The 17,735-nt window shown below is 39.8% G+C and overlaps 1 protein-coding gene across 1 annotated transcript in view; it reads left to right on the forward strand.

Moving 5' to 3' along the window:
- Positions 1-17,735, forward strand: part of LOC128638588 (C-Jun-amino-terminal kinase-interacting protein 4-like) — a 297,523-nt gene that overhangs the window by 107,086 nt on the left and 172,702 nt on the right. The window contains 2 exon segments of the mRNA XM_053690636.1: positions 2,460-2,550; positions 4,468-4,589. Of these exon segments, the coding sequence (XP_053546611.1) occupies positions 2,460-2,550; positions 4,468-4,589 (213 nt within the window).

The raw sequence follows: 17,735 nt of genomic DNA on the forward strand, positions 1-17,735 counted from the left end.
TGATGGCTCCTGCGTGGCAACGCAGGACTTGGTATGCAGACCTGGTGGATATGTCATCGGCTCCACCATGGAAGCTACCTTTGAGACAGGACCTTCTAATCCAAGGTCCATTCAAGCATCCAAACCTAGTTTCTCTGCAACTGACTGCTTGGAGATTGAACGCTTAATTCTAGCTAAGCGTGAGTTCTCTGAATCAGTTATAGATACTCTGATCCAGGCTAGAAAGCCTGTTACCAGGAAAATTTACCATAAGATATGGCGGAAATATCTTTGTTGGTGCGAATCCAAGGGTTACTCATGGAGTAAGATTAGGATTCCAAGTTTACTATCCTTTCTCCAAGAAGGATTGGAGAAAGGGTTGGCAGCTAGTTCTCTAAAGGGACAGATATCTGCTTTGTCCGTTCTGTTGCATAAGCGTCTGGCAGCCGTGCCAGATTTTCAGGCGTTTGTACAGGCCTTAGTCAGAATCAAGCCTGTCTACAGACCTGTGGCTTCTCCATGGAGTCTAAATTTAGTTCTTTCAGTTCTTCAAGGGGTTCCGTTTGAACCTCTACATTCCATAGATATTAAGTTACTATCTTGGAAGGTTTTGTTTTTGGTAGCTATTTCTTCTGCTAGAAGAGTTTCTGAATTGTCTGCTTTGCAGTGTAATTCACCCTATCTGGTGTTCCATACAGATAAGGTTGTTTAGCGTACCAAACCTCTCAAAAGTGGTTTCCAATAAGAATATTAACCAGGAAATAGTTGTTCCTTCTCTGTGTCCTAATCCAGTTTCTAACAAGGAACGTCTGTTACACAATCTTGATGTGGTTCATGCTTTAAAGTTTTATCTAAAAGCAACTAAAGACTTCAGACAAACATCGTCCTTGTTTGTCGTCTATTCTGGCAAGAGGAGAAGTCAAAAGGCGACTGCGACCTCTCTGTCTTTCTGTCTGAAAAGCATCATCCGGTTGGCTTATGAGACTGCTGGAAGGCAGCCTCCTGAACGAATTACAGCTCATTCCACTAGAGCTGTGGCTTCCACATGGGCTTTCAAGAATGAGGCTTCTGTCGAACAGATCTGTAAGGCAGCGACTTGGTCTTCACTGCATACATTTGCTAAATTTTACAAATTCGATACTTTTGCTTCTTCGGAGGCTATTTTTGGGAGAAAGGTTTTACAAACAGTGGTGCCTTCCGTTTAGGTTACCTGACTGTTTTCCTCCCTTCATCCGTGTCCATAAGCTTTGGTATTGGTTCCCACAAGTAAGGATGAAGCCGTGGACCGGATACACCAATGTAAGAGAAAACAGAATTTATGCTTACCTGATAAATTTCTTTCTCTTACGGTGTATCCGGTCCACGGCCCACCCTGGCAATTTTAGTCAGGTTTAAATTTATTTTTGTAAACTACAGTCACCACTGCACCCTATGGTTCTCCTTTTTCTCCTAACCGTTGGTCGAATGACTGGGGGGCGGAGCCTGAGGGGAGCTATATGGACAGCTCTGCTGTGTGCTCTCTTTGCCACTTCCTGTAGGGATTGAGAATATCCCACAAGTAAGGATGAAGCCGTGGACCGGTTACACCGTAAGAGAAAGAAATTTATCAGATAAGCATAAATTCTGTTATTTCCAAATTCCTTTGTTGATGCTTTTTACTCCTTTCTTTAACACCCCACTGAATTGTGGGTGTTGTGAGGCATTTTGAGGTTTGGGAAACTTTGCCCGTCCTGGTAGGATTGTATATCCCATACGTCACTAGCTCATGGACTCTTGCCAATATGAAAGAAATTAATTTATCAGGTAAGTTCTTACATAAATTATGTTTTTTTTTACATAGAGATGTTCAGGTGATATTTTCTAGTCAGCTTTTTACAGCTTTGCTATAGCACTTTCAAGTGCTTCAACAGTTGGGTATCATAGCCCTTTAAATGTATTTAGAAAGGAGAGAGAAAAAAACTCACTAAGTCTTCCCAGTTTTCTCAAAGTTGCAATCCCTTTAAATTAAATACAAAGGAGCTAAATTTTTATTAACAATGGATAACAAAAGAAAACAGTTAAGTCTGATAATAAAAGTTACTTGGGATTTTTTATTTTTATTTGCAGGGTCTGTATAACGTCTGTATAAGCTTCATTTTGATTTCCACGACCCCTTAAATTTTTTTTTCATTTAGAATTATGTATTTAGCATACATTCATTTTTCTCACAACCTTCTTTATGACGTGTAGTGCTGGTATTTAAACATTTGGGCCCAAGGGGAATGCAGATTGTATCAGAGCAGCGTCGCTGATCTGCTGAGCCATACTTCAAAACTGCAAGCGTTGCTAGAAACTGGACAGAGTGATTGTGGGACATGACAGCTGTGAACTTTTACTGTCACACTGTTTGAATTCAGTTTATCATTGTATATGTAATGTGTGTAGCTGCTCCTGATATGCAGATTATATTATTTTCAAGTATGTGCGTGTGTTATTTGTAGAACCTTCAGAATCTGAGAAACCATCTGTGGTTGATGACATCATCAACTCCACTCCAGAACTGATTGTAAACACTGAACCCACTGAAAGCAGGTAAGGTATTCCGTGTTCTCTAGTGGGAGGGTCACAGGGTATTTTTGTATCAGTTATTCTTCTGCTGTAAAAAAGAGATGTCTATTCAGTGTAAAGTTATAGTGACAAACCATTACCCAGGAAGTACTGTAAAAAAACAATAGTGATTGATTGCTAGATTAATAGGGATAAGGTGCATTGAATGCTACCTAATTCTAAATTGTAAACCCTAAAAATAATATATACTGAGCTAATCATGCATCTAAAAATAATTGACTATAATTCTGAATAATAATAATATGAGCGAACAGGTTTTGCAGCGCTATGCAGGGGGTACAGTAAATAAAGATACACGTTCTACAAACAATCTCATTTAGATGTTTTTTATTTTTGGCATATATATACTGTATATGTGTGTTTATGTGTGTGTATACATATACACAGTGGATATAAAAAGTCTACACACCCTTGTTAAAATGTCATGTTTCTGTGATGTAAAAAAATTAGACAAAGATAAATAATTTCACAACTTTTTCCACCTTTAATGTGACCTATAAACTGTATAACTCAATTGCAAAACAAACTAAAATCTTTTAGGTGGAGGGAAGTAGAAATAATATGGTTGTATAAGTGTGCACACCCTTAAACTAATACTTTGTTGAAGCACCCTTTGATTTTATTACAGCACTCAGTCTTTTTGAGTATGAGTTTTTCAGCATGGCACATCTTGACTTGGCAAGATTTGCCCTCTCTTCTTTGCAAAAACACTCCAAATCTGTCAGATTGTGAGGGCATCTCTTGTGCACAGCCAACTTAAGATCACCCCACAGATTTTCGATTGGATTCAGGTCTGGGCTCTGACTGGGCCATTCCAAAACTTTAATCTTCTTCTGGTGAAGCCATTCCTTTGTTGATTTGGATGTATGCTTTGGGGCGTTGTCATGCTGAAAGATGAAGTTCCTCTTCATGTTCAGCTTTTTAGCAGAAGCCTGAAGGTTTTGTGCCAATATTGTCTGGTATTTGGAACTGTTCATAATTCCCTCTACCTTGACTAAGACCCCAGTTCCAGCTGAAGAAAAACAGACCCAAAGCATGATGCTGCCACCAAAATGCTTCACTGTGGGTATGGTGTTCTTTTGGTTATATGCAGTGTTGTTTTTGCGCCGAACATATCTTTTGGAATTATGGCCAAAAAGTTTAATCTTGGTTTCATCAAACCAGAACACCTTTTATGACATGCTTTTGGGAGACTTTAGATGTGTTTTTGCAAAATTTAGCTGGGCTTGGATGTTTTTTTTCTCGTAAGCAAAGGCTTCCGTCTTGCCACTCTACCCCATAGCCCAGACATATGAAGAATACGGGCGATTGTTGTCACATGTACCACACAGCCAGATATTCCTGCAGCTCCTTTAATGGTGCTGTAGGCCTCTTGGCAGCCTCCCAGACCAGTTTTCTTCTCGTCTTTTCATCAATTTTTGAGGGACGTCCAGTTCTTGGTAATGTCACTGTTGCGCCATATTTTCTCCACTTGATGACTGTCTTCACTGTGTTCCATGGTATATCTAATGCCTTGGAAATTCTTTTGTACCCTTCTCCTGACTGATACCTTTTAACAATGAGATCCCTCTGATGCTTTGGAAGCTCTCTGCGAACCATTTCAATCAAATTGTACAGTTTATAGGTCACATTAAAGGTGGAAAAAGTTCTGAAATGATTTATCTTTGTCTCATTTTTTTACATCACAGAAACATGACATTTTAACAAGGGTGTGTAGACTTTTTATATCCACTGTGTGTGTGTGTGTGTGTATGTATGTATGTGTGTGTGTGTATATATATATATATATATGTATATATATATATATATATGTATATGTATGTGTGTGTTTTGTAATTGCCTACTTGAACTGATGCACAATTTCTGTTTCTTTCACTTTAGCACACCTAGGACACGTTTAGAACAGGAACAGATGGAACGTAACAATGATTCCTTGTTTGCAGAGGTGTATGGGACAAGCCCAGAATTCATTTCTGATGTGGATGACGGTGCAGACTTGCAAGGTGTGTTTTTTCTCTGCTACACATGTGTTTTCCAGTGTTGTGTGTGCGTAAGAGAGAATCTGTATGATAGTGTTTGAGAGAGAGAGAGAGAGAGAGAGTGTGTGTCTGTGTGTGTTGGTGTCTTTGTGGGTGTGAGAGAGTGAATATTTGTGTGTGTTTGGGTTTATGTGCTATTATGAGGGGGTTAAACTTAAATCTAGTTTTAGATATAAGGCAAGATTATTGTGGCACCACCCAGCGGCTAAATCTATATAGGATTAACTGAGATAACAAATAAATTGTATTCCAAAGATTTATATTAAACCATAGCTTAAAATAGGCTAATGGGAAAAAATAAAAAATATATATGTATATATAGACTCAAAAAGGGTCTGAATTTGTATATTATGGGATGGGCCTGGAGATGACTGGGATATAGGTGCCCAAAATTCACAAAGTTAGAAAAAATCTGATCTCGTATATCAAGTGCTGTGAGTATGTGAAAAACAGGAAATAGTATATGTAATATATAATATAACAACCTATCTAATAAAAGTGTAGTATCACATATATATATATATATATATATATATATATATATATATATATATATATATATACTCAATGCTAATTTAATCTAAAAAATTATTTATATTCCGTATAAAAATAAAATAAAAGTTTATACACAGATCGATAAAAAATTACAATATGCACATGCACAATATAAAACAATGTTGCTGTTAACAGCGGTGATACAGTTACCCTTTTCTCATTCGGGGTTACTATATTAATTCAATCTGAGTCCACAGATGAAAAGGGAAAATGTCTTTCTCCGATTTTCACCATAAACTTGGTGCTGGTAGATGGATTATCGTGTCCTTATGAAGCTTTCTCGTCCTCCTTCCTTGACGTGTTCTTTCCGTAATACAAATCTTCAGTGGACTTGTCTTTTCTCAACCCAGAGGTATTCCGGTTCTTTTTCTTTTCTCGCCGCTTTCAAGCAAATTGCAAGCAAACTACGGATCCCTTGATGGATCTCTCAGATTGAATTAATATAGTAACCCCGAATGAGAAAAGGGTAACTGTATCACCGCTGTTAACAGCAACATTGTTTTATATTGTTTTTTTTGTGCATGTGTATAAACTTTTATTTTATTTTTATACGGAATATAAAGAATTTTTTAGATTTAAATTAGCATTGAGTATATATGATACTACACTTTTATTAGATAGGTTGTTATATTATATATTACATATACTGTTTCCTGTTTTTCACATACTCACAGCACTTGATATACGAGATCAGATTTTTTCTAATTTTATGAATTTTGGGCACCTATATCCCAGTCTTCTCCAGGCCCATCCCATAATATACAAATTCAGACCCCTTTTGAGTCTATATATACATATATATTTTTTTCTTTTTTCCCCATTAGCCTATTTTAAGCTATGGTTTAATATAAATCTTTGGAATACAATTTATTTATTATCTCAGTTAATCCTATATAGATTTAGCCGCTGGGTGGCGCCACAATAATCTTGCCTTATATCTAAAAATAGATTTAAGTTTAACCCCCTCAGTCTATAGATATTTAAGGAGATATAGCTTTTTGTTTGTGTGTTTTCTATATAGGTCTAACAGATTAGCGCTGATACACTACCCCCTAGTATTTATGTGCTATTATACAGTGTACTGTGCACAGTGCAAGTATCCAGGTTTGGCTTAAACTAAAGGTGGTATCCCTACTACTTTTGCTTTAAGAACCATTTAATTCTGTTTTTGTGAAGTAGGCTGAAAAGTAGAATACATATAAACGAATGAAATTAGAGCAAAACGTAAGAGAGAGTCAACAAAACTTTTACATAATTACCTTCCTTTTAAACAAATTTCATTTTCTCATTTCTACTATGTGTCTAGACAGCCCTATTCACTTTCTCACACCATGATTGACAATGCCTATTGTGCAGTAATGGTACCCTTGCTCGCCTCTGTGAGCTGTTCTAGATATGCATGAAATCTGTGCCTTGCCTGGAGGATACATAGGAAAAGTCATCATGTATACAAAAAAATGTTTTTCCCTGGGCACAGAAAATAAATCCAAGTAATATAAATGTTTGTTATAAATTATGTGAGCTGTGCACCAGTACCATTCATGCAAGCAGGATTGTGCATGATCTTTTTATGGGCCTCTACACTTTTCGAACGCATTCCCACAATTCAGTCTCTGGGTCCAGCAGAACATGCGTGAAATCTCACACACTCTTCTGTGTAATAGTCTCCCACATATACCCAGGGGGAAGGGAAAAAATTTAAAACTTAAAAATGTAATTTAAAAATGTAATTTAAAAAAGTAATTTAAAAAAGTCTATTAGGTAGAATGGCTAGTAAGTTGTCACCGTAAGATTTTTATGTTAATGGGACTTGAGAGGTTGCACAGTGTTGGTTTAATTCACATGGTTTGGTTAGAGGGGCGCTTGTTCCAATGTGTAATCCACCAACTCAATATCAGTCCAGAAGACTCTTGAAATAAAAGGACTCCAATTTTGTGTTTGTATACACTCAAAAGAAAAATTAGTGCAGTATACTCACTGAATCAAAAATCCAGTATCAACGACGCCACTATATGACAAAAAAGAAACCTTATTGTCTTTATAAAAACATAGGTTTATTAAGCTCTACGCGTTTCAACAAACCAGTCGTCTTTTTCAAGAGCAAGTTAAAAGGCAAAAGAAGTAATCTTAAATTGTGGCAGATACTGGTGGTTTTAAATACACTGTGTACAATAACCAGATTCCAGTCTAACGGAAGGTGGTTTCACATAATAATCACATTTCCAATTAAATTTATTTCCAACTGAAAACAATCAAAAAATATAAAAAGTTACATCCAAACTACAAAAAACTTAAGTAGAGAACAAATTTCTGAAAAGATCTCATAAAAATTATCATTAAGCGTCCCTTTCGGGTAGAAATAAAACTAACCAATCCCCATCAAGCTAAAGTTTGAAATGACCAATCAAATTTAGAGTTCCCATTTCAGTAGGCTTAGGTCAGTTAGTCCTCTAATACATCAGGCCATATTTGGGAGGTCACATGATGTTAGTGAGCCAATCCGGATACGGTCTTCGCTTCTGTGTTAGGTTTGTAGTTTCAGTTCCCAAATAAGTCAGAGCTGTCCGGAATGAGTCACATGTTGAATTCAACCAATCATCTGTTACTGGTGTTCCAGTCTGACTTGGAAAATCACATGGTTGTCGGCTTCCAATTGCAGAGTCCCAAAAACGTCATCCTTTTGTACCCATAATAAACAGTAAAACAAACTCTCTTTATGATACAACCTTATGAAAAAGATAGATTAGTCCTCAGATAACATACATATACAAATCATGCCATTGGAAGGATATAGTGTTAGAAAAATCTTAGAATTTATATGAATGATGGATATTCACGGAGACTAAGTGAAATATATAACATGTACATATACACAAATCAATATCCACTTTCAGACAAAAGCTGCAACCCTGATATCTTAATACAGATATCGGGGTTGCAGTTTTGGTTTGAAAGTGGATATTGATTTTGCCTTCTTTTGCCTTTTAACTTGCTTTTGAAAAAGACTGGTTCGTTGAAACGCGTAAATAAACCTATGTTTTTATAAAGACAATAAAGTTTCTTTCTTTCCTAAGATATGGTGAGTCCACGGCTTCATAAATTAGTGTTGGGAATATCACTCCTGACCAGCAGGAGAAGGCAAAGAGCACCACAGTTAAACTGTTAAAGGGACACTGAACCCAAATTTTGTCTTTTGTGATTCATATAGAGCATGCAATTTTAAGCAACTTTCTAATTTACTCCTATTATCAATTTTTCTTCGTTCTCTTGCTATCTTAATTTGAAAAAGAAGGCATCTAAGCTAAGGAGCCAGCCAATTATTGGTTCAGAACCTTTGACAGCACATATTTATTGGTGCTGTCCAATCAGCAAGGACAACCCAGGTTGTTCACCAAAAATGGGCTGGCATCTAAACTTAAATTCTTGCTTTTCAAATAAAGATACCAAGAGAATGAAGACAATTTGATTGTAGGAGTAAATTAGAAAGTAAAATAGCATGCTCTATCTGAATCACAAAAGAAAAAAATTGGGTTCAGTGTCCCTTTAAGTATCACTTCCCTTCCCACAAACCCAGTCATTCTCTGTGCCTTCGGTGCAAGAAAGAGGAGAAGTTTTGGTGTCTGAAGAAGATTGGATTTATTTCACTTCAATCAAGATTTTATTATTTTGAAAGCCAGAGTAGGTTTGCTCTAATCTTTCCTTTCAAGATTGGGTCTAGCCGTACTCCACGTTAGTCTCTTCAGTAGGGCAGTGGTGGCTTTAAAGCAGTTAGGAACTTGTAAGGTGGGCCTTACTGTGATTTCCTAACATTTTGCTGCCCTAGTATAGAAAGCCGGAGTAGGTTTACTCTGTTTGTTCTTTCTTACACAGGTCACTGTGAGGAGTGGCGTCCTTTCATAACGACTGATCTGTCCTCCTGCCGGACAGCTGGATGTACAGGTAAGTGCCTTTTTGTCTTCTAGGAGAAGGCTGGCACTGAAAGGGTCATGGACCATCTGTACTAAATGTGGGGCACTGAATCCTTATGAGTAAAAGGATGTTTAATGGCAGTGGGCAGGTACTTCATATGTTTGACATGGAGACTTAAGGTTTAACTCTTTCATGGCAAGTAAGGAGTTAACCTTTTATAGTGGCTCAGTTTAAGATTTTATTCGCTGATATAATTATGGCTAATTCTTTTTCCCTTGGCTGCCTTTAAGCTGCATTGCTGGCGGTGGGATTCTTGGTAGTCACTCTGGTCCTGCATGGACTGTTAGGAGGGTGCGCTCTTTTCTTAGAGGCGCCAATCCTATGGGGCTTCCAGGTGTTTACAACACCGACTGCTTGGTGAGCGGAGCTGCTTGATTTATTTTATTTGTGCTGCAAGGGTACTTTTGTTTTGCAGCCGTGTCTAGTGCGCTTAATTTCCTTTGCCGATGCTTTTGTTCTCACCAAAAGCGGAGCGATCCCATTTTGAATTTTCTGTGAAATGTATTCCCCGCCTTGTTCTCCGGCAATAGAGAACGGAGCGGCGTTCTGAAGAATGTGTGCTCTGACACTAGCACAACATATGTGGGAATTTTTTTTTTTTCCTGTCGCTGTTTCCATTAAATATCATGGCACAGTGCCTAAGTAGTAGACTAAGCTGGAGGCTTACATGGAAGTTTGTATTGCCACTGTGTCAATTGCGGCATCTTATTGGTGCGTTGCCTTGTCTGATTCCAATTCTGTAGACTCCTTTTGGAGGACGTCCAGAACAGAATTAAGGCTCTTAAACTAGCCAATATTTTTTTTCATAAATGGAAAGAGTCCACAGATGCATTCATTACTTTTGGGAAATAAGAACCTAGCCACCAGGAGGAGGCAAAGACACCCCAGTCAAAGGCTTAAATACTCCTCCCACTTCACTCATCCCCCAGTCATTCTTTTCCTTTTGTCCCAGGAGGTTTGCAGAGAAGTGTCAGAAGTTTTTTTTCATTTCTTATGGAGGGTAGTAGTCTGCAACATGGGATGGGAGTTTTAAGTAATCCTGTCAGTCTCTCAGTGAGGGCTTGGATGAAAGTTAGAGTCCGGAGATGCAGGAAGAGTCTTTCTGCGAAACCATCCCAACTCATTTTAACAACTCCACAAGCAATCGACGTTGTCTAACTTCGTTTCACTGCCTGATTTCTCAAGTCCATGGCAGAGGCGAAGCTACTATCCGTCACACTTGAAGGGCCGTGTTCCTGTTCCACGGCGTAGATTCCGGTAAAATCATTTAATTTTACTTCTTCATGATTGTACTGGAACTCATTTGTTCCTGCAAACTCACAATGAAAAATACAGGTTCTCAGTGGGACTCCTTTAGTATCTTGGAATCAAGGGTTTATATCTCCTGAGGGGGATTATTGAACAGTGTTTTTTTTAATCATGTTTATGTGATTCAATCTGCTTATGTGTAGTATTAACTGAGCCTGTGACTTTTGGAACATAACGGCCTTTCGAAGTGACGCAACCTTACGGTCGGGCACGCTTTTTTTGGACTGTACGGTTCACCTTGTGACTGGGCGTGTTTACGTTCTTGTCTCCCATTTCCGCATTCCTGACTGTGTGGAGACGGAGAAATCTAGTCCACTGATGTCTGGTTCATAGGAGGTGGTGAGTGCCCCAGCCATTGTGGGTGTCAGGTGCCGTTTAATTTTTTTTATATTTAGTCAATTTTTTGGTATCCTTTATCCAGTTATGAAGGATACTGATGTTGAGATTGTTCAACATTCAGATTCTTCGTCCTGTGACGAATGCGAATTGGCCCCATTGACTCAGGTCAGTCAGTTATGTTCTTTAGGCCATTCTAGAGCGCCTTGTTCCTCGGGCTCAAGGATTCAAGGGACTGCTGAGCCATCCGCCTCGGGGGGCCCTGTCCTCCGGGAGGCGAGTTCCCTACCGCTCCCTTCTACTACACATGCTGGTAACCCAGGTTATGTTTTTTTCTCCACGGAGGGTGGATTGTTCCTCCCGGAGGTTGTGGCACGTTTTTGCTTTTACATACTTTTGGTGCTTGCGCGTCTACAAAGTCCAGATGTTTATTTGCGATTGTGTTTGTGCCCGATTGCCCCAGGTCTCTTGGCCACAGGAGGGCATGTGCAGTTCCCTGCGGGTGTAGCTGTTCCTGAGTGTTGTGCCTTTCGTTACAGGCTGGCTCACCTTCGTGTTCTACTAACACATTTTTTTGAGCTGTTTGGGGACCCTACCCTTCTTGGTTATGGGAATCATCAGTCTCCTTCTTCGAATGGCTCACCTCGTTAGACATGGGGGGGATGAAGTAATCTCCTTTATGTCTTGTTATCGAGATCCTTCCCAGTTTTGTTGGAAGAACAGGTTTTCCGTTAGGCTGGTCCTGCGGATTTTGCTGTTCTTCTTGGGCGTTAATCCTGGGGTTGCCTGTCATTTTATTTTATCCGGTTAGGATGAATTTTATTTTTATTTTTCATACTAGGTTTCCTGCGGGAACTTTCTCTGGGATCGATACTCACTGTTTGCTTCTACGGAAGTTGTTCGAGGCACGTTAGTCTTAAGTTTGTCTGTTTTTTTCTTCCTCCCTCTCTGAGGGCGGATTTAGCCAGCTTGGCATTTATGACCCTTTTATGACCCTGGTTGCAGGCTGGTCCTGCTTGGGTTCAGATCTTTTGTCTTGCGGCTTTTTCAGACACGTGGTGCCTATTATACCTTGCTGGTCAGGTTGGGGAGCTGAGTGCTCTCAACATTATTTATGTTTCTTGTTATTTGTTTTACAAGTTTCAGCTAAGCATTCTCAAGAGGACTTGCGGGTCTGTGCAGCTTTCGGGATTGTTTCAGTCCTAAATAGACCCCTCTGAGGAAGCGTACAAGTGAAACACGACCGCGTCAGGGGCTTCGTGTTTATTTTAACTGCACTCTGTTAATTTCAGACTACTACTAATTGATATTTTTATCTGTTATAAGATGTAATGTTCTTTGCTGTATTCAATGAACATTCTATTCATGACGTGTACTTTAACCTGATATAAATAAAGTTTAAAAAAAAAAAAAAAGTGTCTTTTCTACCCTAATATAGGTCAATACAGGACACAGTTCCTAAATAGAGGCTCTTACATTTACCTAATATCGTTGATTTTTCCCCTCCTCCACATATGTGATAGACAACCTAAAATAAGCAACATTGAAGTAATTTATACAAGTCATAGTTACAGAGTTGTGTTTTTTCTATTTCTGCTGCCTTTTTAACTATTACTAGTAAAGGTTAAATTTTAAGTGGGAAAAATATATACTTTAGAAAGAGCATACTTTTCCGTATTCTTTTAATTGGGTTTTTTCCTTGATCTAAATAGCCGTCTCTCTGGTGACTGGGTCAGTGAATTTTGCTGTGTCTCTCTCTGTTGCTTCCGATACCTTCGGAACCTAGAGTATTCCTTCCCACGTGGTGAGAAAATTAGAGGGTTTAGCGCCTCTTTTCCGCCGGTCAGGGTGTTGTGGCTTTAGGAAATTGTCCTTTTTGGACTTGTTCCTTTAGTGGTTCTCTTCTTCATTGAGATCTTCTTGGACTTTGTCTGTTTCTCCTTGTGGATGGGTCACCTTCGGGGGACTTGGAGGTCTATTTTTTGATATCAGACGAGGGATTTATGTTCCTGGAAAATTGTTTGTTTAATCTAAACATTTTGGGGCCCGGGCTTCTTGTCCTGATCTTCCAGTTGCCGAGGGTTTTACTTTGCATTTACTCTTTGTGGATCCCGCTGTGGGATGTTACCGGACCTTATGATCCTAGGACTGGCCTGGGGGTTCCAGTTTCCGGGGTACTTGGGCTGTGCCCTTGTTCTGGCTGTTCTGTTTTACAACTTGGCCAGATGTACTGAGAGGTGGGGATCCTTGGGGCTTGTCTTGTGGCGGACAATACGGTTCCCTTGGGACAGCTAACTAATGTGACCTGATGGTGGGCTTTCCTGCCTAGGAAATGGAAGGTTTGCGGTTGCTCAGCTGTCACTTTTGTGCCTGGTATGTGTGCTAGCACCATGGTGTTTTAAGGAGTTATTGCGTGTTCATCGGTGACATGGCTTGTGTCCTCTCGAGTCTTCCTATGACTTCCTGTCTCATGGGCAGGTTTTTATTGACGCTCTCCTCTTTAGGGGGCTTGTTGTCCTCCTTAAGGAGGTGTGGTTCCTTTTTTAGGGGCCTCTCCTGTGTTCAGGAGGTTGGAACAGATGTTTTATCTGGTTCGGGATTGGGCTGCTCTTTGAGTTGTTCCTTTCCATCTGGGGAGCTGCTGGCTCCGCATTGAGACTTAGTCGGGTGGCTTTGCTAAATCTTTTTTGGTTCTATCGCCTGCTCGATTGTCTTTAGGTTGAAGTGGCTGTGTCCATTCTTCCACCCTTTTGGGGGCCGGTCTTGGGTTTTTTTTCTGTTCCCTTTGCTTTCCGATCTGCCGTTGCTTGGGCTGGTCCGGCTAGGTCTAGGATCTGAGATCTGTTGTTTATCCTCAGGTCTTGGGGGTGCCAGTGGACCTTTTTTTTTTTTATATATAGAGGTTCTGTGCCTCTTCCCCTTTGAGATCTGTGAGTAGGTCTGGCGGCCTGGATTGCCTGGAGTGTGTCCTCTGACTTGGAGGTTGGGCAATCTGCTAGTTTGTTCGGCCTCTTTTTCCTTACGGAGAGTGTTTGCTCCGTGTCTTCCAACGGATGGCAGCGTGTTACTGGACTCGGATGTTTATCTTTCTGAGTTTGCTACTTGTAAATTTTCTGTTTGCTCAGTTTCTGAGTTCTGATGTTTTGAGGACTTTGTCTTCAGCTGTCTTTTTGGTGCTGTTGCACAATATTTGGGAGATGTTTCTTCTCCTTGGTGATGCCCGGTTGCTCCTTGTGGGATGGGCGTCGTCTCCCCTTGTTCTCGGGATCCATTTGGGTTTCTGTGGACTTGGCCTTCTTTTGAAGGGGGCTTTTCCTTTATTGGATTTTGCTGTACCTTTTGGGTATCCCTTTGGTTCACCCTTGTCCTCTCCCTTTTGGGGATTTTGGTACTGTACTAATAATGGTTGTGTGGGGACCGACTGCTGGGCGACGGTTCTCCTGGAGGAGTGTTGGCTCAGTGAGTCTCATCTGCAGGCTCTAGTTAGGCCTTCGGATTATCTGCCGGTCAGTGTCCTTGGGGCCTTTTCATTCTAGTTTTTTTTGCCCGGCTCCGACGAAGCGGGGTTTGTGTTTTTTTTCAGGCCTGGTACCCTCAGAATGGGCCGCCTATTGTACCCTCCTGTTTTTAGATCCAATGTCCTCTATAGCTTGAGTATTGTTTTCCCAAAAGTAATGAATGCAGCTGTGGACTCTTTCCATTTATAAAGAAAAACTTAAATTATGCTTACCTGATAATTTTCTTTTCTTCAGATGGAAAGAGTCCACAGCTTCCTACCCGTATTTGTTTTGTGGGGTGTCTCTTCTGGCACCTTTTCACTTGTTCCTTGGCAGAATAACTGGGGGATGAGGGTAATGGGAGGAGTATTTAAGCCTTTGGCTGGGGTGTCTTTGGCCAGGTTCTTATTTCCCAAAAGTAAAGAATGCAGCTGTGGACTCTTTCCATCTGAAGAAAAGAAAATTATCAGGTAAGCATAATTTGTTATTTCAGATGCTATCTTGCAGGTTGTTAAGCTAGGAGCCAAGATATCAGGCTTTGCTGTACTAACCCACGGGGCGCTGTGACTATATGCTTGGTCAGTGGATTTTTCCTCTGAGTTCAATCTTCTGGCACTTCTTTATAAGGATAAGACCTTTTGGTCCTGATCTGACAGTAATATTTCTGATATTACAGGTGGAAAAGTTTTTTTTTTTGTTTTTTTCTACCACAAGACAAGATGAATAGACCTAAAGGCGTTTGCCCCCAATCCAGGATAACCCACGTGGGGGGCTTTATCTCTCTGTCTTTAAACATGGATACAAGATGTCCCTGATAGGCTACGGACATAGTATCTCAGGGTTGCTACATAGAATTTGTACCTTTCTTTGCAGAGGCAGGTCCCACCTCTCATTTTATCTGCAGGCCAGATAGCAGTGAGGCATTTTTGAAGTGCGTTTTGGGGCCTCTACCATGTGAGTGATAGCCAGTTTCTGTAAAGGAACAGGGTCTAGGATTCTATTCCTTCCTGTTCGTGGTTCCCGAAAAAGAGGGCATTTTTCATCCTATGGTAGACCTAAAGTGTCTCATCAAGTTTTCTCAGGGTACTGTCCTTCACATGGGAACCTGTGGTTCCATTCTTCCTTTGATCTAGGAGGATCAATTAATGGTGACCGTAGACCTGGTGGACGTATATTTTCAAGTCCTTGAGTTTTTGCCTTTTTGTCAAACTTTTTCAGTTTGTTGCTCTTTTCTTTGGCCTTGCCATGGCTCCCAGAGGGGGCTATTTTAGCAGTGATCAGATGTCAGGGAATTGCTGTGGTGCCCTTCCTGGACAACATACGGATTTGGGCACCATATTTTCAACAAGCTCTTTCATTCTGAAATCTTGTTTTCTTTCATGTAATTAGCAAGAGTCCATGAGCTAGTGACGTATGGGATATACATTCCTACCAGGAGGGGCAAAGTTTCCCAAACCTCAAAATGCCTATAAATACACCCCTCACCACACCCACAAATCAGTTTTACAAACTTTGCCTCCTATGGAGGTGGTGAAGTAAGTTTGTGCTAGATTCTATGTTGATATGCGCTCCGCAGCAGGTTGGAGCCCGGTTTTCCTCTCAGCGTGCAGTGAATGTCAGAGGGATGTGAAGAGTATTGCCTGTTTGAATTCAATGATCTCCTTCTACGGGGTCTATTTCATAGGTTCTCTGTTATCGGTCGTAGAGATTCATCTCTTACCTCCCTTTTCAGATCGACGATATACTCTTATATATATACCATTACCTCTGCTGATTTTCGTTTCAGTACTGGTTTGGCTTTCTACAAACATGTAGATGAGTGTCCTGGGGTAAGTAAGTCTTATTTTCTGTGACACTCTAAAGCTATGGTTGGGCACTTTTTTAAAGTTCTAAATATATGTATTCAAACATTTATTTGCCTTGACTCAGAATGTTCAACATTCCTTTTTTTCAGACAGTCAGTTTCATATTTGGGATAATGCATTTGAATCAATCATTTTTCTTACCTTAAAAATTTGACTTTTTCCCTGTGGGCTGTTAGGCTCGCGGGGGCTGCAAATGCTTAATTTTATTGCGTCATTCTTGGTGCGGACTTTTTTGGCGCAAAAAATCTTTTCTGTTTCCGGCGTCATACGTGTCGCCGGAAGTTGCGTCATTTTTTGACGTTCTTTTGCGCCAAAAATGTCGGCGTTCCGGATGTGGCGTCATTTTGGCGCCAAAAGCATTTAGGCGCCAAATAATGTGGGCGTCTTTTTTGGCGCTAAAAAAATATGGGCGTCGCTTTTGTCTCCACATTATTTAAGTCTCATTTTTCATTGCTTCTGGTTGCTAGAAGTTTGTTCTTTGGCATTTTTTCCCATTCCTGAAACTGTCATTTAAGGAATTTGATCAATTTTGCTTTATATGTTGTTTTTTCTCTTACATATTGCAAGATGTCTCACGTTGCATCTGAGTCAGAAGATACTTCAGGAAAATCGCTGTCTGTTGCTGGAACTACCAAAGCTAAGTGTATCTGCTGTAAACTTTTGGTAGCTGTTCCTCCAGCTGTTGTTTGTATTAAATGTCATGACAAACTTGTTAATGCAGATAATATTTCCTTTAGTAAAGTACCATTACCTGTTGCAGTTCCAACAACCTCTAATGTTCAGAGTGTTCCTGATAACATAAGAGATTTTGTTTCTGAATCCATTAAGAAGGCTATGTCTGTTATTCCTCCTTCTAGTAAACACAAAAAATCTTTTAAAACTTCTCGTTATCCAGATGAATTTTTAAATGAACATCATCATTCTGATTCTAATGATTCTTCTGGTTCAGAGGATTCTGTCTCAGAGGTTGATGCTGATAAATCTTCATATTTATTTAAAATGGAATTTATTCGTTCTTTACTTAAAGAAGTACTAATTGCTTTAGAAATTGAGGATTCTGGTCCTTTTGGTACTAAATCTAAACGTTTAGACAAGGTCTTTAAATCTCCTGTGGTTATTCCAGAAGTTTTTCCTGTTCCTGGTGCTATTTCTGAAGTAATTTCCAGAGAATGGAATAATTTGGGTAATTCATTTACTCCCTCTAAACGTTTTAAGCAATTATATCCTGTGCCGTCCGACAGATTAGAGTTTTGGGACAAAATCCCTAAAGTTGATGGGGCTATTTCTACCCTTGCTAAACGTACTACTATTCCTACGGCAGATGGTACTTCCTTTAAGGATCCTTTAGATAGGAAAATTGAATCCTTTCTAAGAAAAGCTTATCTGTGTTCAGGTAATCTTCTTAGACCTGCTATATCATTGGCTGATGTTGCTGCAGCTTCAACTTTTTGGTTGGAAACTTTAGCGCAACAAGTAACAGATCATGATTCTCATAATATTATTATTCTTCTTCAACATGCTAATAATTTTATCTGTGATGCCATTTTTGATATTATCAGAGTTGATGTCAGGTTTATGTC

Source organism: Bombina bombina, chromosome 8 (genome assembly GCF_027579735.1).
Source record: "Bombina bombina isolate aBomBom1 chromosome 8, aBomBom1.pri, whole genome shotgun sequence".
NCBI lineage: Eukaryota > Metazoa > Chordata > Amphibia > Anura > Bombinatoridae > Bombina > Bombina bombina.